This window comes from Callithrix jacchus, chromosome 1 (assembly GCF_049354715.1).
Source record: "Callithrix jacchus isolate 240 chromosome 1, calJac240_pri, whole genome shotgun sequence".
NCBI classification, from domain to species: Eukaryota; Metazoa; Chordata; class Mammalia; order Primates; family Cebidae; genus Callithrix; species Callithrix jacchus.
The window spans coordinates 185,536,161-185,559,978 of NC_133502.1; the positions used below are offsets into that span (position 1 = coordinate 185,536,161).

At 56.6% G+C, this 23,818-nt stretch overlaps 2 protein-coding genes and 1 pseudogene across 9 annotated transcripts in view; 1 reads left to right on the top strand and 2 right to left on the bottom strand.

The window, feature by feature from the left end:
• Positions 1-4,541: 4,541 nt before the first annotated feature.
• LOC118148511 (small nucleolar RNA U13) lies at positions 4,542-4,638 on the bottom strand (annotated as a pseudogene).
• Positions 4,639-6,656: 2,018 nt separating this feature from the next.
• LOC144578726 (uncharacterized) lies at positions 6,657-11,164 on the bottom strand. The gene is made up of 3 exons (XM_078346267.1): positions 11,000-11,164; positions 7,483-8,247; positions 6,657-6,884 (listed from the first exon to the last, which is right to left on the bottom strand). The coding sequence occupies exons 1-3, from the start codon at positions 11,162-11,164 to the stop codon at positions 6,819-6,821; spliced, it is 996 nt and encodes a 331-aa protein (XP_078202393.1). The 3' UTR covers positions 6,657-6,818.
• A 3,589-nt stretch (positions 11,165-14,753) lies between these two features.
• The window catches only part of GRIN1 (glutamate ionotropic receptor NMDA type subunit 1), a 29,866-nt gene continuing 20,801 nt past the window's right edge, over positions 14,754-23,818 (top strand). For all 8 annotated transcript variants that reach the window (XM_035264075.3, XM_035264082.3, XM_035264094.3 and 5 more), the window contains exons 1-3: positions 14,754-15,308; positions 17,915-18,049; positions 23,641-23,817. In XM_035264075.3, coding sequence (XP_035119966.1) covers positions 15,051-15,308; positions 17,915-18,049; positions 23,641-23,817 — 570 coding nt within the window. In that variant the 5' untranslated portion in view covers positions 14,754-15,050. The remainder of the gene's footprint in view (positions 15,309-17,914; positions 18,050-23,640; position 23,818) is intronic.

Sequence of the window (23,818 nt, forward strand, 5' to 3'; positions counted from 1 at the left end):
GCTGCATCAGGGCGCATCCCTGTTGAGCCGCGCCAAGCCTCCCCAGCCCGTGCTCCTGGCCGGTGTCCCACTCAAAGGCAGGGCCAGGAAAGGGGAGACCGTTCTGCTGCACCTGAGGACCTTGGGGAGATGGGGTTCCTGGGGTCCCAAACAGTGATGGCGCCTAAGAAAGGGAACCAGGGTTTGTCCAAGCGACTGCAGGGGCTGGTCAGGTGGGGGGGCGGGGCCTTGGAGTGGGCAAGGGTGTGGGGTGCTCCTGGAGGGTCTGGGCAGGGCCAGAATGTGGCCATGTGGCTCCTAAGATTCGGGAATTGCTACCTGTTCTTCCGACTGGCACCAACACAGTCCTGCAGGGACAAGGGGGGACCAGAGGCCTCTGCTGGGAGCTGGGGCCCCCTCACTGAGGAGCACCCAGAGGACAGAGGAAGTCACCTCTCCCGTGTCCAGTCCAGGGCGTGGGTGAGGGGGCCACACAGCTGGGTGCTAGACCAGCCACGTGGAGTCCTGCTGGGGATGGACAGGACTTGCTAGCCAGGCCCAGAACAGGTGCAGGGGCAGCTTTGGCTCAGCTGTAGACGGAAAGGAAGTGATCCTATCTGTCTCCCAAGACTGCCCTCGGCCAGCATGACCCTGCCCTGCCCATCCTGGGCTGAGTGGGGAAGACCAGCCACTTCCACCGCCCCTCATGCCATGGCCCCCGTGCCTCACACAGAGGCACCCCCATGGTGAGTGACTGGTGGCTGGGGCCCTCAGCATGGTGGCAGTGACTGTCGCATCACACCACAACAGGAGGTCATCCAGGGCCACAGAGCATCCCCACCACTGTCCTCACATGCAGCCCCGTCCCATGCCCACACAGCACTTGGGCTGCCTGCTGGGGCCCCCATAGGATGGGAGTGAGGACAAGCAGCAGCCTTCCTTGGATGTGGGGGCACCTTGGGTAGCCAGAACTCCACCAGTACCTGTCATCCAGGACCACAGCCCTGGAGATGCCAGCAAGGCTGAGAGCAGGCAGGCCACTCCCCAAACACACCAGGGCCTGGAGATGACCCCCCATGTGACCACTCACAGGCGCGCAAGCTTGGCTTGGCCCACAGAGGGGCCAGAGCCCCAGGGAGGGGTGCAGGGGTGGGGCTTTCAAGGAAGCCATGTCCCCTCCTGTCCACAGCCCAGGCCTTGATGTCACTCTGTGCAGTAGCCAGGGTCTCCCAAGCCGGGGAGGGTGGGCACAGGGCCAGCCAGCACAGCTCTGCAGGGGATGAAGATGGCCACAGCCCCACATCCCTGGACACCCCACACCCCACTGCACAGAGGCCCGGCAGGCACCCTAGGGAAGGTGGGCCTGCAGGGATGGGTCTGGCAGATGGGCCAGGCACACGGGCGGGTAGACCCTGGCATGGCCACCTGACATGTTGTGGGGCACCCTCCCAAGTCCACATTGCCAGCACCCTTGTCAGTCTGTGCAGGGCACAGTAGATCACTGGGGGCAAGTGGGCTGAGGCAAGTCATTCCTGTGCAGATACAGGGCTCTTGGAGGGCCTCTGCCCATCCTGGAGCGGGACAGATGGACAGGTCGGCTGCAGAGCCGCCAGCTGAGGGGGTGAGAGGTCCCTGGGCAGAGGAACACTGGAAGCCCAGCCAGCGAGGATGGGGCTGCTGAGCCCAAACCCTCCCCAAGGCCACCTGCCTCCACCAGACCATCCAGGCAGCTCCTCCACACACTAATTCCTGCTGGGACCACCCATCCCATCCTCCATGGCTCACAGACTGGGGGCCATGCCCGGCCATGCCTGCCATCTGTGCTGCCCCTCAGACCAAAAGGCTGCAGGCGGGCAGCTGGCAGGTGGCTTTGGTGCTTGTGGCCATGACCTGCTGTGTCTGCACTGAGGGTGGTGCTGGTCTTCGCTGAATTATACATAATATAAACTTTACCACTTAACCACTTTCATGTGTGAAATTCGGTGGCATTAAGTACACTCACAACACTGTGCTGAAATCACAATTTCCCAAACCACCTCATCACCCCAACAGAAACTGTAGCCATTAAACAATGACCCCCCAGCCCTGGACCCACCATTTTATCATTTGTCTCTGTGGCTCTGCCCACTGCAGCTATATCAGTGGAATCCTACAGTATTTTATCCCATTTTTATTTCTTGGTGACAGTCCTGCTCTGTCACCCAGGCTGGAGTGCACTGGCTCGATCTGCAATCTCTGCCTCCCAGGTTCAAACGATTTTCCTGCCCCAGTCTCTGGAGTAGCTGGGATTATAGGCACCCACCACCACACCCAGCTCATTTTTGTTTTTTGGGGTTTTCTTTCCCCAGAGACAGAGTCTTGCTCTGTCACTCAGGCTAGAATGCAGTGGCATGATCTTGGCTCACAGTAACCTCCACCTCCTGGGCTGAAGCAATGCTCCTGCCTCAGCATCCCAAGTAGTTGGGATTACAAGCACGCACCACCATGCCCAGGTAGTTGTATTTTTAGTAGAGAAGGGCTTTCACCATGTTGGCCAGGCTGGTCTCAAACTCCTGACCTTAGGTTATCTGCCCGCCTTGGCATCCCAAAGTGCCGGGATTTCAGGCGTGAGCCACTGCGCCCAAACTTTTAGCCACTGTGAATACTGATACGATGAACATGGGTGTGAAAGCAACTGTTTGAGTCTCTGCTTTCAACTAACTCCTTTATATTTCCAGAAACAAATTTTCGGGATCTTATCTAATTTGATACCAGATTTATTTTGCGGATTCCGCGTGGTTTCTGGCAGCGTCTATGCCGGTTTACATCCCTGCCAACATCCCTGTTCAGTCCGTCCGTCTACTTGTTTTGGTGATGTCCGGTCCATCCGTCTCTTTTGTTGCCTGTACTTTTGGTCTATTTTTTTTTCTAAGAGTTTTACAGTTTTAACTTTTTTTGTTTTGGGGGTTCTTCTGAGACAGTCTTACTCTGCTGCCCAGGCTGTAGTGCAGTGGTGCCATCTGGGCTCACTGCAACCTTCGCCTCCTGGGTTCAAGTGATTCTCCTGCCTCAGCCTCTCAAATAGCTGGGATTACAGTCATGTGCCACCATGCCCATCTAATTTTGTAATTTTTTAGTAGAGATGGGGTTGCTCCATATTGGTTAGGCTGGTCTTGAACTCCTGACCTTGGGTGATCCACCCACCTTGGCCTCCCAAAGTGCTGGGTTTACAGGCGTGAGCCACCACACCCAGCCCAACTTTGCTCTTTCAAGATTATTCTGGATCGCTTAAGAGAGCATTAACATCTTAACAATGCTGACTTCCTACTCAGAAACAAGGGTTCCTTTGCACTTATTCAGGTTTTCTTTAATTTCTTTCAGTTTTGTAGTTTCAGTGTATAAGTATTTCACTTTCTTGGTTTATTCCTTGGCACTTTTCTGTCTTAGATGTTGTACATAAAACTGTTTTCTTCACTCCTTCTGGACTGTTGGCTGCAGGTGCACAGACACGCTGATTTGTTGTGACACTATGCCTGCAACGTTACTGAATGTATTCTTTGGGATTTTCTATATGTAGGATCATGTTATCTGTGACCAAAGAGTTCTACTTTCTATTTGAATGCATTTCTTTTTCCATCTAATTGCCCTGGGTAGGACTTTCAGGACAATACTGAATGGTGAAGCAGGCATCTTGTTTTTGTTTTTTTGATACAGAATCTGACTGTTGCCCAGGCTGGAGTGCAGGCTCAATCTCGGCTCACTGCAACTTCAGCCTCTGGATTCAAGCTATTCTCCTGCCTCAGCATCCCGAGTAGCTAGGATTACAGGCATGTGCCCCATGCCCAGGTGATTTTTGTATTTTTAGTAGAGAAGGGTTTTCACCATGTTGGCCAGGCTGGTCTCAAACTTCTGACCTCAGGTGATCTGTCCACCTCGGCTTTCCAAAGTGCTAGGATTCCAGGCATGAGCTGCCGCCCAACCACCTTCTGCTAGCTCTGGATTTTGTTTGCCCTTCCAGTTTGTCAATATTTAAATCTAGGTCACTGATTTGAGATTTTCCTTCTCTTTTAACGTAAGTATTTGTTTCATCCTGGCCAAACCTTTTGGAGTGACCCTAAAAAGGAGTGGCAGAGGCGTTCCCACAGTGGAGTGCCCCAAACCATCCTGAGACAGGGCAGGTTGGCACCAAACACCAGGGTAACCAGTCCAGAGCATTTACTAGGGGAACTTACCAGAGGGCTGCAGCGGCAGGTCAGCACTGAACAGCAGGGCGACCCACCCGAGCATGTAGTAGGGGAACTTATGGAGGGCTGCAGCGTCCAACTGGCAGCAGAACGAAGACAGGTTCTACACGGCACACCCACAGTGCGGGTCAGGATATGGCCTTTATGGGTTTAGGAAATTTGCTCAGAGCCAGGGCTGGTTTCTTTCAGAGTTTCCCACAACAAACTAAACACGTTTCTTCATGCCCCAGGGAAAAAACATACAGCTGGCCAGGTCACAGAGCGGTCAAGGCACCCTACGTTTCTGTCGGGAGAAGAGAAAAAGCAAGTACAACTTGGGGAGCCTACTGTGTTTTTTGGTGTTAGATAGGTAACGTGCTGCCTTCATAAGGTCTGAAGGAGGCACATCTCACAGGAATATGAAACCAAATCATCACACTTATGACTACAAAAGAATCGGTGTTCAGTTAATTTTCATCTGAGCATAACCTTTGCTCCATCCCATACATTCTGGTAGTTTCTGTTCTCATTTTCATTTGTCTCTAAGTGTTTCCTACCTCCCCTTGTAAGTTCTTCTTTGACCCATTGGTTAAGAGTGTTATTTATTTATTTTATGAGACTGAATTTCACTCTTGTCCAGGCTGGAGTGCAATGGTGCAATCTGCTCACTACAGTCTCCACCTCCTGGGTTCAAGCAATTCTCCTGCTCAGCCTCCCGAGTAGCTGGGATTACAGATGTCCACCACCACACCCAGCTAATTTTGCATTTTTAGCAGAGACGGGGCTTCTCCTTGTTGGTCAGGCTGGTGACGAACTCCTGACCTCAGGTGATCCTCTCGCCTGGGCCTCCTGAAGTGCTGGGATTATGGAAGTGAGCCACCGCACCTGACCTGAGTGTGTTGTGTAATTGCCACATCTTTGCAAATGTCCTAGCTTTTCCTGTTACTCATTTCCAATGTCATTCCATTGTGGCTGAAAACATACTTTGATGAATGGGCACACTAACTCACACCTATAATCCCGGTGCCTTGGGAGGCCCAGGTGGGAGGCTCATTGGCGGAAAGGAGTTCAGGACCTACCTGGCCAACATACTGGGATCCCATCTCCACGAAAAACTTTAAAATTAGCCAGGTGTTGTGGTGTGCACCTGTAGTCCTAGCTACTTGGCAGGCTGAGGTGAGAGGATCACTTGAGTGCAGGAAGGAGTTCAAGGCTCCAGTGAGCTATGGATCATGCCACTGCACTGCAGCCTGGGAGGCAGATACACGCACATGGGCACGCGCACACACGTATATATACATATCATAGTACACCATATCGTGCTGACACTGGAGTCAGCACCACCCTGATGTTCTCAGGGGTGTCGAGGATTCAGCTGTTCTTCCTGAACCAAACCTTCACTGACAGGACATTTTCCTGCTTCTCCGGCAGCCTCCTGACCTCCCAGTCTCCACTGCCCCTGCCCTCCTCCCTGACCCCAATCTTCTCAGCCAGGTGGTGCCCAGGACTAGGCTGGCCCCTTCCTCCAACCTTTGCAGATAACACAAACTATCCATACCTAGGGACTCCTAAACCCTGTCTCCCCTGGCAGATTCTGATCCTGGCACCCCCTGCCCACCACGGTCTCCATGGTGCCTCCCAGGCATCTCACACTGGGCAGATCCAAAACGGAGCTCAGTGGCGGCCCCTCCACCGGGGACCCGCCCTCCCTCTTCCAACCCATTCCTTTGGACTCCTCCCCACACTCGGCTTTTCCCATGGCCAGGCAGCTCTTTCGGCCTCCTGCCCTCCACTGCTTCTCCACCGGCAGCCAGAGCAGTTTCAGAGTAAATATCTCTCTCAGACATGCAGTCCACACCAAAATCTTCCTGTGCACATCAACTGAAAACTCCAGTGCTGCCTCCAGGACCTGCAGGACCATGGCTGGACTGAGCCAGCCCCCACCCTGCTCCCAGCCCTGGAAATTTCACATTCCTGAGTATTCGAAGGTCCCCCTTGCCTCGGGCAGTTTCACTTAGGCTCAAGTCGGCCTCTCCCCACCTTTCCTGGTGCCAGCAGCTTCTCAGCCCTCAGATCTTGCCCTCAGAACTACGGCCTCCCTTGGGCCCTCAAATCCAGCCACTGCTCTTCCCCAGCACCCTGCTCTTTTACACATAGGACATACACCATGTGCCACCTGCCTCTGCCCATCTGCGGCTGGTTTCTGACCAACCTCTCCTACCAGTCTGTTTTATTCATCTCTGCAGAATCAGAACTAAAACAGCAACTGGCTACGGTTGGTGTTCAAGGAGAATGAAGTAAAGAATATGCCTGTTTCTTCGCAGCCAAGGATATATATAGGTCGTGCCCCCAGAGAGACACAAAAGGGTCTCAGACAGGCATGCTCTGAGTTGAGTCTCAGCTGAATTTCAGTGACTCTCCAACTGAGAGTCTATAACGCTCCTCAGCCAAAGACCACTGCAAACACGCCCAGAGTCAAACAAGTTGGGTCTTTTACTCTATGCAATGTGTACAAACACACCGGGCTGGGACGCTGAGGTGTCTCAGCAACGGGGTGACGGAGGGAACTATTACCGGATTTCACCTGTAGTTGGGTGATTTGGGAGATGATCTATGGAAGGAGGATTTGGTTAGAGATTAGACGCACGCTGGAAGCCAAGAGGTCGAGGCTGCAGTGAACCATGACTGCCACTGCACTCCAGCCTGGGAGAAAGTGAGAGACCTTGCCTCAAAAAACATAAAAATAAAAGATTAGACGCTGTGAGAAGGCAAAGGGCAATTCTCAGCTATGTTCGCTGCAAGTATCAGGGTTAGCTGTGTGTTTCCTGCTTCGAGTCAAGAAAAAGGTCTTGTTTCATCTCACTTTCTCGTGGTGTCTGCGTGGTGCTTCATGCCCCACAGAACATCACCTGGCTACGAGGGTCACACCAGGCCGCAGTAACGCGTCAGGGGCCTCTCACTTTCTCAGGAGCAACAGCTCCAGGATTTCCGCTGAGAGGGACCGCGGACTGGGCCAGGACATGCAGAAAAGCGAAGGCCAGAGAACCTGCTGGGGCTCCGGTCCCTCCTCCCACCACCGCCCCGCAGAATTCGGGCCGCTGAAAATGCTGCAGGCAAGTCGACTAAGGCTGCCCCAGCCTGGAACCCGTATTTGCCCTTTTTTGTTGGGAAGGGGTGGAGAGGGCGGCGCGGGGGGAGTTGTGTCCGCCCGCCCAGGCCCCGCTCCCACCCGCAGGCCTGGAGGGCGGCGAGCGCAGCGGCCCCGGGCCCCGGGGCCCGGTCAGTCCGGCGCGGCCCTCACCCTCCAGCACCAGCGCCGCTGGCAGCTCTCGCGGTTGCCGTAGCTCTGGCCAAAGCTCAGCGTCACCGTAATGAAGTCCTGACGCGGCGGCGGTGGCAGCGGATGCGTGGAAGAGGGCCTAGAAGAACCACTGGCGGCGTCTGGAGACCTGACCCTAAAAAAGACCGAACGCTCCGCCTCTCCGACAATCACAGAGTCGCCCGCCGTGTACGCAGCGCGCACGCGTACGCAACGCGTCCCCGCTTCACAACCTACTGCGCCTGCGCCGAGCGCTCGCGGCCTACGGCGCCCGCATCCATCCTCCCCCGCGCGCTGTCGCCAGGGCAGCAGGGCGGGCCTTGGTTCTGCTTGGGGTGTGGTCGCTGCCTGGCGCTCTCGCGCTGTTCGCCACGCGCTGCTGGAGTTGGGCTCCTCTCGCTTGCTGTTGTCTGGCGGCACTGGCTCTGCTCGCGCCCTCGCGGGGAGACGCAGACACCCGTGACCCGGGGAGGCGGTCGGGCGCCGCCGCCATGTTGGCGGGGAGTCCCCGCGCCCAGCGCCTGGGTTCTGCGGCGCGGGTGTGGAGCTGGGCCGCCCTTGGGCGCAGTTCTGGGCTGGGTGCCACCCTGGTCGCGTGGTCACAAGGAAGGAGCCCAAGGCCTCATCCAGGCGGGGGCCGAAGGAAGGACCGGACGTCCCCCCTGAGGTCGCGGACCCGGTCGGGTAGAGCGAGGGGGCCAAGCGGTGGGCTGGACCCACAGTCCACGCGCCGTAGACGGGTTGGGGCTTTCAGACCCGGTTCCAGCCCTCAAACCCAGTAGCCTTGGAGGTCAGCTTGAGATGACTGCGCTTCCTGCGCGCGTTGTCCTCCCCCAGAACGCCCAAAATGGCAAAGTGGCCACCGTGGCCGCCCGAGGCCCTCCCTGCCTGGGTTCTCCTCTGCCAAATCTCAGCCTCGCCCCCCCCTCATTCTCTCCTGGACTGGCTGCCCGCTGCCCCTTGGGCGAATCAGCCGCGTCCCACGGTCCTGGCTGTGGCATTTCTGGGTGTCCGGAGGGCACCCCTGCAGCGACGCTTTATGCCTATAATCCCAGCACTTTGGGAGATCCAGGAGGGTGGATCACTTGAGGTCAGGGGTTCAAGACCAGCCTGGCCAACATAGTGAAACTCCGTCTCTACTAAAAATGCACACAGAAGAATTAGCTGGGCATGGTGGCTGGTGCTTTCATCATGAGAGCAGACATCTCACCATATAAATGATGAGTTATGGTGCTTTCTATGCAGTCCTCTTGGGCAAGAAAAGAAATAAAAGGTGGCCAGGTGCAGTGGCTCACATCTGTAATCCCAGCACTTTGGGAGGCTGAGGCGGGAGGATCCCTTCAGCTCAGGTGTTTGAGACCAGCCTGGGCAACACAGTGAGATCCCATCTTTAAAAAAAAAAAAAAAAATACAAAAATTAGCCAGGTATGGTGGCTTGTGCCTGTAGTCCCAGATACTTGGAAGGCTGGTGTGGGAGGATCATCTGTGCCTGGGGGGTTGGAACTGTAGTGAGCTGAGATTCTGCCACTGCAGTCCAGTCTGGGCAACAGATCAAGACCCTGTTTCAAAAAAAAAAAAAAAAAAAAGAAGGGAGGGCCAGTGGGAGGGGGAGGTGGGGAGGGATGGCCTGGGGAGAAATGCCAGGTGTGGGTGAAGGGGAGAAAGCAAACAAAACACACTGCCATGTGTGTACCTATGCAACTGTATTGCATGCTCTGCACATGTACTCCAAAACCTAAAATGCAATAAAAAATAAAAATAAAAAAAAGAAGAAGAAGGCTGGGCGCAGTGGCTCATGCCTGTAATCCAGCACTTTGGGAGGCCAAAGTGAGCAAATAATCTGAAGTCAGGAGACCGAGCTCATCTTGGCCAAAATGGTGAAACCCTGTCTCTACTAAAAACAAAGATGAGCAGGGTGCGATGGTGGACGCCTGTAATCCCAAGTTACTTGGGAGGCTGAGGCACAAGGTCGCTTGAACCTGGGAGGTTGCAGTGAGCCAAGATTGTGCCACTGCACTACAGCCTGGGTGACAGAGTGAGATCCTGTCTTAAAAAAAAAAAAATCCAGTCGGGAATCTTAAGGAATCAAGAGCAGCAACAACAAACTAGCAGAACTAATGGCTTATGAACAAGCTCGTGATGATCACAGGGAGGGACAGAAGAACTACAGTCACTGTCAATTTTATTTATACTTATTAATAAATGGTCTAAAAATAAAATTACGAAAACAACTTCATAGGCCAGGCGCAGTGGTTCATGCCTGTAATCCCAGCACTTTGGGAGGCCGAGGCAGGCAGATCACGAGGTCAGGAATTCGAGACCATCCTGGCCCACATGGTGAAACCCCATATCTACTAAAAATACAAAAATGAGCCAGGTGTGGTGGTGGGCGCCTGTAGTCCCAGCTACTCAGGAGGCTGAGGCAGGAAAATTGCTTGAACTTGGGAGGCAGATGTTGCAGTGAGCTGAGATCATGCCACTGCACTCCAGTCTGGGTGACAGAGCGAGACTTTGTCTTAAGAAAAAAAAAAAACAGCTGGGGCTGTGCACACTGGTATACAGCTACCAGGGAGTTCCAGCTACTGGGGAGGCTGAGGTAGGAGGATTGAACCACTGCAATCTACCAGGGGGACAGAGCAAGGTCCTGTCTCTAATAAATAAGTTAATAATGCAGTCACATTGGGGGAAACCCCGCAGGAGCTGAGGCAAGTGTCTGAGGCCTCAGCATGTTCTCATATAAACATAGAATTAGAAAAGAATTAGTTACATAGTTACATAGTTATTCCTATATATAATCATAATCACATAGTTATTCACGTTATCACAAATATATACACCTATATAATCATATAACCTTTAATCTTACTAATAAGTCTCCAGTAGTGGCATCAGGAAAGAGGTGACCCTAAGGCAAGATGGTCTAAGTCCTCTGTCCTGCCCACTTAAGGGCTGCTGGAGAACGCCTCGGCTGTGCAGCAGTGTCAGTGCTGGGAAAGCACCCGCTGTTTAGCCCCCTAGGGAAGGAGACCTCCAAGATGGTTGAGATATCTCCATCCTCGGGGGAGTGAGGAGAAAACTCCGATCCTCCAAGCTCTTGTGGTAGGCCTGACGGCTGTCAGGGAGGCCCACAGACATCCAGGGACTTGTTAGAAGGAAGCTGAGCTCTCATCAAGGCCAAAAAGGCACCACATCGCCAGACCCACGCCCCTCTGGTCTCCGGCACACCCCACCTCCGTCTGCTCCACCTGCTCCATGCCACACCCTCCCCCCCGGGGCCTTGGCATTCACCACCTCCTCTCCTCGGGGCACTCTTCCCTCTGCCATCTGCATAGCATCCTCTCTTGTTCCGTTCTGATATTTTCTCAAATAACTTTCAGGAAAGGCATTCCCTAGAGCAGCACTTGTATTGATTAGCTAGTGGTCTATTGCTGCATGACGATTTACCCTACTACCCAGTGCTTAACGACGAGAATTGACTGTCTCTCCCAGGTTCTAGGGCCTGGCCATTCTGGTACAGCATGATGGTGGCTCTGCTCAGGGCCTCACATAAGGTCACAGTGAAGACCTCAGCCAGGGCTGCTGTCACTTGAAGGCTCCACAGGGGCTGGAGGCCCTGGAGCTCCCCATGTGGCTCATTCCCATGGCTGAGTACTGGCACTGACATGACAGTTTTCTCTGCAGTGGCCTCTCCAGGGCTGCCTGAGTGTCCTCACTACTCAGGGGCCGGCCGCACCCCGAAAGCAAGTGAACAAAAGAGTGGCAGGTGGGAGGCAGGTGTCTCTCCTTCTTTCCCTTCTTCCCTCCTTCCCTCCCTCCCTCCCTCCCTCCCTCCTTCCTTCCTTCCTTTTCTTCTTTTTCTTTTTTTTTTTGATGGAGTCTTGCTCTGTCGCCCAGGCTGGAGTGCAATGTTATGATCTCAGCTCACCACAACCTCTGTCTCCCAGGTTCAAGTGATTCTCCTGCCTCAGCCTCTTGAGTAGCTGGGATTACAGGCAGGTACCACCATGCCCAACTAATTTTTTGTATTTTTAGTAGCGATGGGGTTTCAGCATGTTGGCCAGGCTGGTCTTGAACTCCTGACCTCGTGATCCACCCACCTTGGCCTCCCAAAGTGCTGGGATTACAGGCATGAGCCACCGTGTCCGGTCGGGAGGTGTTCTTTCTAGACCTCACCTGGGGTCATGCACTGTTACCTCTGCCACATTCCATTTGTTAGAGGACAGGCAGTAAGTCCAGGCCATGTACGCCTGGAGGTGTACCGCAGGCTTCCCCTGCTGGCGAAGGGGTTGATGTGCCCCAGCAGGTGCAGACAGCCGTTAAAACCACCACCGGCTCCATCCTTCTCCGCCCTTTATTCTGCGTTCCGTTTCTTCAGCTCACGCACCACTACGTGGAATGGTCTCAGGTGCCTGTGTTTGTGCTTTGAGTTGGTTCCATGAAGTCAGAACGTCCAACCTTCCCACTGCTGCATCCCCACACTTAGAACAGCATTCGGCATGCAGTGGGTGTTCAGGCAATGTGCCTGGTGGAGTAGATGTCCATGTGCGATCCACCCACTGTCGGATCTGTGGGGACTTTGTGAGGTGAGGAAGATGGCCCCCCAGGAAGGTGGAATTTGGAAAGTCAGGGAGGACAGGGATAGAGGAGCAGCTTGTGGAGGCAGGAAGGTATGGAAGCCAGATGGGCGAGGGGCGGGAACGTTTCTCGGGTGTGGGGGGCTTGCCCTCTGTGAGGGTCCCTGGGCTCTCCCAAGTCAGGGCAGAGGTCCTGACCCCAGTCCAGCTCTTTAGCAGGACCCAGGCCCAGGGATGGCCAGCTCGATTTCCCCAGCTTAGTGGAAACTTAGCAGGCCTGTCCTCCACGCCCTTGGCTAGCCTGAGCTGGGATGGGTGGAGACGCCTCTGCCCACCCTTCCCCTGCCTGTCACCTTCCTCTGGTCAAGCCGACTTCCTCTTGACAGAAATGTATCTGCAGGGAGCTCTGGAGCCGCAGTTCTGGGGATTCACCTTCAGAGGACGTAGAGTTGAGGTCTTGTCCCCGCCTACGATCTGCCCAAAATCCTAGGGAGAGCCCTGATTGGCAATCCCTCGGCCAGTGGATTGAGGCCAGGGAGGGGCTGCAACCGGATTGACAGCTGTGACTGTCAATCCCGGTGGGGTAGAAGCAACTTTCTCCCGATGGGGCTGCCAATGTCAGAGTGCGAAGGGGTCTCCGCAGAGGGGAGTGGCCGGGAGAGAACAGCACCTCCCTCCGCAGCCAGGGCCTGACTGACGGCCGGGCCCCATCCCAGAGCAGCGCCCCAGACCTCTGGTCCTCTGCTCAGCCTTTGTCCGACCAGGTCTCAGAGGGGTCCCAGTCCAGGCTCATTTGTTGCGGCACCACTCCCCGCTCCCTCACGTTGTGGAAGAAGCCCACAGGCGCGGGGAGGGGGCGCAGGGGGGATTCGGAGCAAAACCCAGGAAAGGCTTGCTGGCAGAAGGGGCTGCGACCTGGAGGCACCGCCTCCACCTCATCTCCATCAGGGACACCTGTCAAGGGGTCTTGACCGGAAGGTTGGGGACGTACACAGTCCGATGGGGCAGTGGTGCGCTGGCAGACCGGCTCCCTGAGTGGAAAAGAAACTGCTCTGGTGTGTAGGGTTTGGTGATTTCCATGGCAGCATAAATAATCCCATCGTGGCGAGTTACCAGGCCTGACTGTAACAGGGGCTGGCAGGTGTCTGAACATTTAGCAGTCGGCTCTCTGGGGTCAGCGGGATTTGCTCAGTTTCCCGTGTAGCTGGGATTACAGGTGTCCCTCACCATGCTAGGCTAATGTTTGTATTTTTAGTAGAGACCGGATTTCTCCATGTTTCCCAGGCTGGTCTCGAACTCCTGACCTCGTGATCCGCCCTCCTCCACCTCCCAAAGTTCTGGGATTACAGAAGTCAGCCACTGCACCGGGCTGGGGCGGAAGTTTGGAGATGGGCCACAAATTCCTGCAGATGGGGCCAGCTTCGTCACCCCCCCAGCACCCCCACAGGCCTCCTGAGAGCCGATGGAAGGAGTGAAGGCCCCGAGGCCGATGCCACTTCCTCTGTGTGCCTCAACCTGAACGGGGAGAGGTGGGTACTGCAGCAGGGTGTGGGCAGGTGATCCCCCAGGCAACGATTTCCCTGTATTGAGAGAGAAGGGGCCAAGAGGAGGAGCTTGGCAAACCCCGCAGCCCCTCCCCCTCCTCTCAGCTCCAGGGGGTCCCTGGCGTCAGTGTTTGGCAAGCAGCGGAGGGACTGTGACCCTGATGGGCACGTGACTTCCCCTCCCCTCCTCCCCGCGCTGCTCGGGACAGAGGTGTGGGGACGACCCTGCTTTGTCCCCGTTGGGTGCGTTTGCTGTTAGGGCTACAGAATCCTTGGTTGCTATTGGAAATGGTGACATCACCGGCAGGGGCGGAGCTTCAACCATCCTTCAAGTTAGGGAGGGGGACGCACACCCCAAGAGTGGAGGGGGACAAAGACCCGGCGGCAAGGACAAGAGGGATGGGAAAGGCTCTGGAAAAGGGGGCGCTGGGAGCGCCCTGCGAGGAGGCTGGACACGGAGAGAGGAGCGGTAGCTGAGGGTGTGAAACGGCTGGCCCGGAACACACCTCGCGGGGCTCCTGTGATTCCTGGTGTCTGACCTCAGCCCCAGCCAGGGTGGTTCCAGGTTCCAGGCTCTCCCGGAAGACCTAGTTGAACTCACCCTCCCTATTCCTCTTAGCCCTAGGCGGGTGGTCCCACGTTACATGGCCAGGCAGACGGGGCCTCTCCCTCATTTCTGAACCTTGTGGGGAGGGGAGCGCCCCCAGAGGCATGGCTTAGGGCTTCCCCCACCCCTCTGGAGCTCCAACCTGCAAGAGTCAGGAGCCGAATCTCGCTGACTGTGGGTGAGGACTCGGGCGCGCACACACAGATAAGCAGGCACGGCACCTTCGGTCCAATTAAAAGGCACACAAGGGCGAGGCTGCACGCGGTGGCCCGGACCCCTCCAGTGTCCCCGGACGGAGCTCCCCGCAGGTCCGGGCAGCACAGGCCCCTGTCCCAAGCCCTGCAGGCACGCGCTCACACGCACACGCGCGCACACGGGGCTCCCCCGGCTCACGCGCACTGACACGCTCGCGCGAACGCAGGCGCACGCTCCGGCGCGGGAGGCGCCCCCTTCGCCTCCGAGTCGGGAAGCGGGGGCGGCGGGAGGGGAAGGAGACGTTGGTCCCGCTCGCGTTTCTGCAGCTGCTGCAGTAGCCGCAGCGTCCGGACCGAACCAGCGCGGTCCGCGGAGCCGCCGCCGCCACCACCGCGCCCTCCCCACGCCGGGCCGCGCTTCAGCACCGCGGACAGAGCCGGCCGCGTGGGGCCGACCCGGAGCCCCCGCGCCCCTTTTCACGGCCGACGTCCCGGCACCAGGCTCCGGGGGAGACGTGGCGTCCACAGCCCGCGGGGCCGGGCTGGCGCAGGACGGCTGAGAAGCTCCGCGGGGGATGCGCCGAGGGCCCCGCGTTCGCGCCGCGCAGAGCCAGGCCCGTGGCGGGAGCCCATGAGCACCATGCGCCTGCTGACGCTCGCCCTGCTCTTCTCCTGCTCCGTCGCCCGCGCCGCGTGCGACCCCAAGATCGTCAACATCGGCGCGGTGCTGAGCACGCGGAAGCACGAGCAGATGTTCCGCGAGGCCGTGAACCAGGCCAACAAGCGGCACGGTTCCTGGAAGATCCAGCTCAACGCCACGTCCGTCACGCACAAGCCCAACGCCATCCAGATGGCTCTGTCGGTGTGCGAGGACCTCATCTCCAGCCAGGTGCCCCCACCTCCGCCGCCGCCTCCCCCTCCTCCACCCTGCACCCCACGCCTCGTTTCATTCCATCCTCTCCAAGCCCCCTTCCTCCCTGTGACACTAACCCTAGTCAGCCGGCTGGTCCCGGAGACCCGGTCTCACTAGGAACTGAACACCAGGGTCTGCTGGTTCCCCCATCTTGACCTGAGACCAGTCACCAGCCAACCTGGCTGGTCCTCAGAGGGTCCCTGGGACTCCGGGCCCCGACAGGTGTGTGTAGACATGGAGCTGGCGTGCGTCAGTGTGGGGTGGGCAATCGGGGCATGGAGGCAGAAACGTCCGTCCAGCCACATGCCCGCCCCGCAGAGCTTTAAACAGGAAGGGGCCTGGAGCCATCTTTGTATCTGCTTCCAGGTTCTCCTGCTCTTCCATTCTTCCCTTGCCATCTCCCATGGGTCTGCCTGGGAAGGGAAACGGCCCGGGTGCCAAAGCAGGGCGCTTTGTGGGGGTGGGAGTGGGGGTGCACACGCGAGAGGCGCCTGGGCAGGGGAGCTGTCGCAGCCAGCGCTGCGGGGGAGGACGCGCTCCTGGGATTTTGCCTGTCGGAGCTGTCCGCCCCTGGGCGGAGTGCCCGCTGAATTCCAATGAGGCTGCGAGGATCTGCAATGCAGCCCTTTATGTAAGAGGCAGGACAGACTCCAGCCTAGCGCTGCTCACTCGTGCCTACCTGGCGGACACACCACCCTATGGACACGCAGGCTCACACCACACCACATGTTACATTAGCACTCACGCACCTAGCATCACACAATGTCACATGCTCACCTGCACACATGCGAACCCATGGGCAGGGGCACCTGCCACACACGCTTGGCATGCATTCCCAGATGCTCATGCAGACCTGTGCGCTTACATACACTGTTCCAGGCATGCCAGGCGTGTGATGCGGACATCTCAGCACACACGTGAACACTTAACTGCATGCTCACACACAGACCTGTGTACCTTTGCCAGGCACCTCTGAGTCCAGGCTGGAGGCAAGAGCTGGAGAGGGAGAACCACTCCAAACAGCTTCAGCTGTGGGCTCATGCCAGCGTTTTCTCAGAACTCCTCCCTCTCCACCTCGCAAGCCGCCCCCGTGCCCAGGACACCATGGGATGGGATGGGGGACACGTCTGTAGCCAGCGGCTGTGGTCACGTGTTCCATCTGGGGCTGAGGGGGGTACACAGAAGGTGGACTCGGGAAATCCAGGAGGGGACATTCCTGGGGAATTGCTTCAACTCACGCCCAGTGTTGCTGTCTGTCTGTGGGCATGGCCGCTGGAGCAAAGGCAAGGGCAGCCGCTGCCACTCATGGACACACCCCTCGCCAGGTCCCGTCCTGCCACGTGGGGGCATGCGGTGCACCCGCCCCATCGCAGAAGGTCTAAGAGGCACAGGCAGAGCTGGGGACAGACGCAGGTTCTTGTGGTGTGAAGGGGGTGTGGACCCTAACTGCCTGCCTCTTTGCCTTCGGAGGGGCTGGGGAGAGAGGGAAGGCGTCTGCTCCAGGGGGCTGAGTCGCTGGCTTTAGACCTGCCCGGTAGGGCCTTGATCCTGGGCAGGAAGGCTGGACTGCACCCGCCCTCGCCCAGCCCCTCCCACCCCCACCGCACTTCCCTTCCCTTTGAGGATGAGGCCAGCACTCAAAGTAAGGGCTGGTTGTTCAAACGGAGCCCACCTCAGGCCCCCGCCTGCAGACACCAGTTAAAGGGACCTGGGTCTCTTTGGCAGCTTCTAGCTGCTTCCCGCTGAAGTCCTGAACAGGCCTTGGGAGCTGCCCGCCTCCTCTCAGGAGGTGGGCTGGCCCCACTCCTGGCCCAGAGGGACGGACAGGTGGGTTCTGAGCATCCAGGCCATCATGATGGGGGACCAGCCGTTCTCCCCGTTCCCTCCTGGGGTGCGTCCCATGCTCAGGGCCCCAGTGACATCCCAAGGGCAGGCCTTCACCTGGCTCTTGAGGGGCAAAGGCCTGCACAGCCCTGGGTGGCAGTGAGGGGAGAGAGGGGAGGTCCAGGTGGGGTCTGCGGTGTGTGGGGGGGTCCGGTGGGGTCTGTGTTGTGAGCGGCCATCCGGGTGGGCTCTGCAGTGTAAGGGGAGGTAAGGGTGGGGTCTGCAGTGTGAGGGGGCGTCCGGGTGGGGTCTGCGGGGTGAGGGGGGGTCCGGATGGGGTCTGTGGTGTGAGGGGAGGTTGAGGTGGGGTCTGTAGTGTGAGGGGGGTCCGGGTGGGGTCTGCGGTGTGAAGGGGGGTCCGGATGGAGTCTGTGGTGTGAGTGGGCATCCAGGTGGGCTCTGTGGTGTGAGGGGAGGTTGAGGTGGGGTCTGTAGTGTGAGGGGGCGTCCAGATGGGGTTTGCCCTCCCCCTGTGTTTCCTCAGCCCTGCTCTGCCTCTGCCAGTCTGCAATTGGCTGATGGAAGATGAGGATGGGTCTTCTCCCTGCCCTGTGGGCCTGGGCATACAGCATGGACCCAAATTGTGTCCCAGCCCCACCTCGGCCTGCTGGGTTCAGCCTCTGCTGCTTCCAGATCTCAGGCTCCAGCTGTGCCCGGCCCATTCCTGGCTGAGCTGACCTTGACTCCTGTGTCCACAGGTCTACGCCATTCTGGTTAGCCACCCGCCAACCCCAAACGACCACTTCACTCCCACCCCCGTCTCCTACACAGCCGGCTTCTACCGCATTCCTGTGCTGGGGCTGACCACCCGCATGTCCATCTACTCGGACAAGGTAAGCCGGACAGCCACACCAGGCGCCAGCCCTCGGTCCCGCACGCAGCCCAGATGCTCTGCTCACGTGAAACTCACACCCACCACACCCTCGCAGCCTCAAGCACACAGCTCCACAATCATGCATGGCCACACACTCATGTGTCCAGCTCACACATCTGCAAACACGGTCACATGCACACTCACGAGCTCTTACACACACAATGCACAATCACATGTGGGCCTTGTATACTATGGCACCACACACACAGCACAACACAGTCACACACATGGCACCACACACACTCATGGTGCCACACATTCACTCACACATGGCACCACACACACTCATGGCACCACACACACACTCAGCATCACACACACACACTCGGCACCACTCACACAGCACCACACACAGCATCACACACCGCAGCACCCACATGGCACCACACACATGGCACCACTCACACACTCAGCATCACACACACACACAGCACCACACACTCACACAGCATCACACTTACACTAATGGCACGGCTTGCACTCACACTCATGGCACTACACACACATCACACACTCATGGCATCACTCACACAGCATAACACTCACACAGCATCACAGTCATGGAACCACACACAGCACCACTCACGGCACCACTCATGGCACCACTCACAGCACCCCCCCCACACACACCCTCAGCATCTCACACACACAGCATCACACACGGCACTACACACACACCACCACTCACACACATGCACAGCACCACTCACACATTCATAGCATCACACACTCACATGGCACCTCACACTCATGGCACCACTCACACGGCACCACTCAGCATCACACATACACTCACAACACCACTCACAGCATCACACACACTCATGGCACAACACACACTCAGCACCACACTCACACCATTCACACTCATGACACCACTCACACACTACCACTCATGCACAGCACCACTCAGCATCTCACACACAGCACCACTCACACTCACACTGCCACTCACATGCACATTCACACCACCACTCACACACACTCATGGCACCACTCACACACAGTATGCTCACACACGTCACCACTCTCACTTGGCACCATCCACACAGCATCACATTCACAGCACCACTCACACTCAGTATCACATACCACCACTCACACACCACCACACACACAGCACCACTCACAGCATCACACATTCATGGCATTACTCACTGCCACTCACACACTCACAGCACCACTCATACACTCACCACCACTCACACTCACAGTACCACTCTCACACCACTCACACACACCACCACTCACCCTAACCCTAATCACTCATGGTACCACTCACACTCACAACACCACTCACACACCACCACTCACACACACCACCACTACCCTAACCACTCACATGGCATCACTCATACACTCACACCACCATTCATCACCACACCATCACTACTCACACACACCACCACACACACCACCACTCACACTAATGCCACCACCACTCACACAGCACCACACACACCACAACTCACACCACTACTCACACACACACCCACCACCCTAACCCTAACCACTCACATGGCATCACGGCACCACACCACCACTCACACACACCACCACTCACACATCACCACTCACACACGGCACCACTCACTCACCACCACTCACACACCACCATTCACACTCACACCACACACACCACCACTCACACTCACAGCACCACTCACACACCACTGACACATCACCAGTCACACCACCACTCACACACCACCACACACATGGCACCACACCACCACTCACACCACCAGTCACACATCACTCACCACCACTCACACACACACCACCACTCACACTAACCCTAACCACTCACACGGCACCACTCACAGCACCACTCACACACCACCACTCACACACACCACCACACACCACCACTCACACATCACCACTCACACACGGCACCACTCACTCACCACCACTCACACACCACCATTCACACTCACACCACACACACCACCACTCACACTCACAGCACCACTCACACACCACTGACACATCACCAGTCACACACCACCACTCACACACCACCACACACATGGCACCACACCACCAGTCACACATCACTCACACACACACCACTCACACCACCACTCACCCTAACCCTAACCACTCACACGGCACCACTCACAGCACCACTCACACACCACCACTCACACACCACCACTCACACATGGCACCACTCACACACACCACTCACATTCACACACAACCACTCACAGCACCACTCACACACCACCACTAACACACCACCACTAACACAGCACCACATTGACACACAGCATCACACACACTCATGGCACAACACACATGGCATCACTCACACACAGCACCACATTCACACTCACTGCATCACACACACTAATGGCACCACACACACAGCATTGCACACTGACACAGCATCACACAGCATGACTCACATGACACCACACACAGCACCACACACACATCACACACTCACAGAATCATACACTCAGCACCACACACAGCATCACACACACTCGTGGCACCGCACACATACACAGCATCACACAGACAGCCCCACACACAGCGTCACACACTCACACATTCACACTCAAGGCACCACACAGCATCACACACTCATTCACTCTTACATGGCACCACACTCAAACACATTCCTGGCGCCACACATACAGCATCACACATTCACACTAACAGCACCACACACACAGTCACGGCATCACACACTCCCTCACACATGGCATCACACACACAGCATCACACACATACTCAGGACCATACACATGGCATCACACACTCACATTCACACTCATGGCACCACACACTCACACACAGCATCACACACACATCACTAACACGGCACCACACAGTCATGGCATCACACACACTCACACTCATGGCACCACACACACATACTCAGTATTACACAGACCATCACACACACACTCAGCATCACATGTTCACAGTCACAGCATTACACTCATGGCACCAGACATTAACACACTCACAGCATCTCACACACACACTCATGGCACCACACAGACTCACACAGCATCATACACACAGCACCACACACTCACAAACAGCATCACACACTCACACTCCCATGGCACCACACACACACAGCATCATACACTGACATTACCACACACATTCACACTCACACCATCACACACACGGCACCACACACATTCACACTCATGGCACAACAGACACAGCATCATACACTCACACCACCACACACACATTCACACTCACAGCATCACACATTCACACTCATGGCACCACTCACACTCACAAACACCATGACTCACCCTAACCCTAACCACTCTCATGGCACCACACACACACAGTCACCATCACACACACTCATGGCACCACACACATTCACACTGATAGCACCACACACACACCATCACACATTCTCAGCATCATGACACCACACACACATTCACGGCATCACACACTCACAGACTCACACTCATGGCATCACACACATTTACACTCATGGCATCAAATGCTCACCACACACCACCACACACACCACACACTGCATACACACTCACCATCACACACATTCACACTCAGGACACCACACACACACCATCACACATTCACACCATCACACACATAGATTAACATGGTACCACACGCTCACACACAGCATCACAACACTCACACAGAACCACATACACCATCACACACACAGCATCACACATTCAAACACCATTACACACACACACTCACCATCACACACAGCATCACACACGGCACCACGCACAGCATCACACAGACATTCACACTCACACCACCACACATACATTCAAAGTACCACACACATATGCCATCACACACACACATTCACATGGCATCACACGCACACCATCACATGTTCACACTTGACACCACACACACATTCAGACTCACACCATCACACCATCCCACATTCACACTTATGGCACCACACACACAGCATCACACATGGCACCACACACACACCATCACACATTCACACTCAACACCACATACAGACTCACCATCACGCCCTCCCACATTCACACTCATGGCACCACACACACTCATAGCATTGTACACACACACACTAACACTCATGGCACCACACACTCACACACCATCACACACTCAGCATCACACATTAACACTCAAACTATCACACATTCACACTCAGACCATCACACACTCACACATTCACACTCACAGTCCCTGCTAAAACTGCCTTAAGGCACAGGGTCACCCCAGCCAGGCCCAGCCTCTTCTGGAGGATGGGAGGCCCCGAGGCAGGAGCTGAGACAGAGGCTGGAATGCCCCCTTCCTGAGGCTGTGAAAGCCCTGCAGTGGCTCTCGGTGCCCACACTGCTCCTCCCCGGTGACTTCACCCAGGCCATGAGAAGGTGGGGTCCATTTCTGTGCCCTTGGGCACAATCTCCTTCAAGAGAAGGTGAGGATCTATTCCTGTGCCCTCGACCATGATCTCCTTCCCCTCTCTGGGCACCAGCTTCCTCACATGTCAAGAAGAGAAAATGGCCTTGCCAAGGAAAGCAGCCAGTGGCTCAAAGAGGGACGGGGATGCCCCAGGGCATGGCTAGTCCAGCACATGCCCCAAATTTATAGGAGGCCAAAGGGAGGAGGAAACCTCACCGCTGCACCCTGACCTTACCAGGTTCTGTATTTACAACCAACCTGTGTCCAAAACATGAACCAGAGGGCAGGTCAGAGCTAGTCCAAGACCTCAGCCACAGCCTGCCTTTCAGGCATCTCACCAGGTGGACAGACAGAGGCAGGGGACATTTTTGCACCCCAAAGCACTGCCCCAGGCCACAAAGAGGGAACCTCAGAGGACCCCAAGATCAGCGTGGGTCCACAGGGACATGGAAGGAACCAGGGCTCACCCGGATGGACACAGAGAACTGAGGCCAAGGGGGCAGAGCCTGCTCCACTCCTGGCTGTGCCAGGACACTCCCTGGCAGCTCGTGGCCGGGGAAGCAAGGCAGGGCAAGTGAGCACCACACCAGCCTGGGGAGGAGATGAAGACTTTAGCCCCAAGAGTGAATTCTTCTTCATACATACAGCTGTTTAAATTGGGGAGGACTCTGTGGGCAGCCCCGGGAGGATCTTTGAGGTTCTGTGTCATCAAGAACTTCCTGAGCTCAGCTTGTCCAAAGGCGTTGGGCTGCAGGGGAGGCGGTGAGCTCACCCCAGGAACAATTCCACAGAAACCCATGTCCCTTAGGGTGCTGCAGAGGCCAACACCAAACCTCCTCCATTTCCAATATTATATGTGGGAGGAAGGGGGTCCCAGGGTCTAGAAAGTGTCCCCAGGGGGGTGGGGATGGGTGGGAGGAAGGGGGGTCCCAGGGTCTAGAAACTGTCCCCAGAGGGGTGGGGATGGGTGGGAGGAAGGGGGTCCCAAGGTCTAGAAAGTGTCCCCAGTGGGCAGGGATGGGGGGAGATAGGGGGTCCACAGCCCCCAGTGGGTGTTCCAGCGGCAGGAGGCAGATGGGAGCGCAGTCCCTGCGGGTCGCCCTCAGCCCGCCACGCCCCTGCACCCCACAGAGCATCCACCTGAGCTTCCTGCGCACCGTGCCGCCCTACTCCCACCAGTCGAGCGTGTGGTTCGAGATGATGCGTGTCTACAGCTGGAACCACGTCATCCTGCTGGTCAGCGACGACCACGAGGGCCGGGCGGCTCAGAAGCGCCTGGAGACGCTGCTGGAGGAGCGCGAGTCCAAGG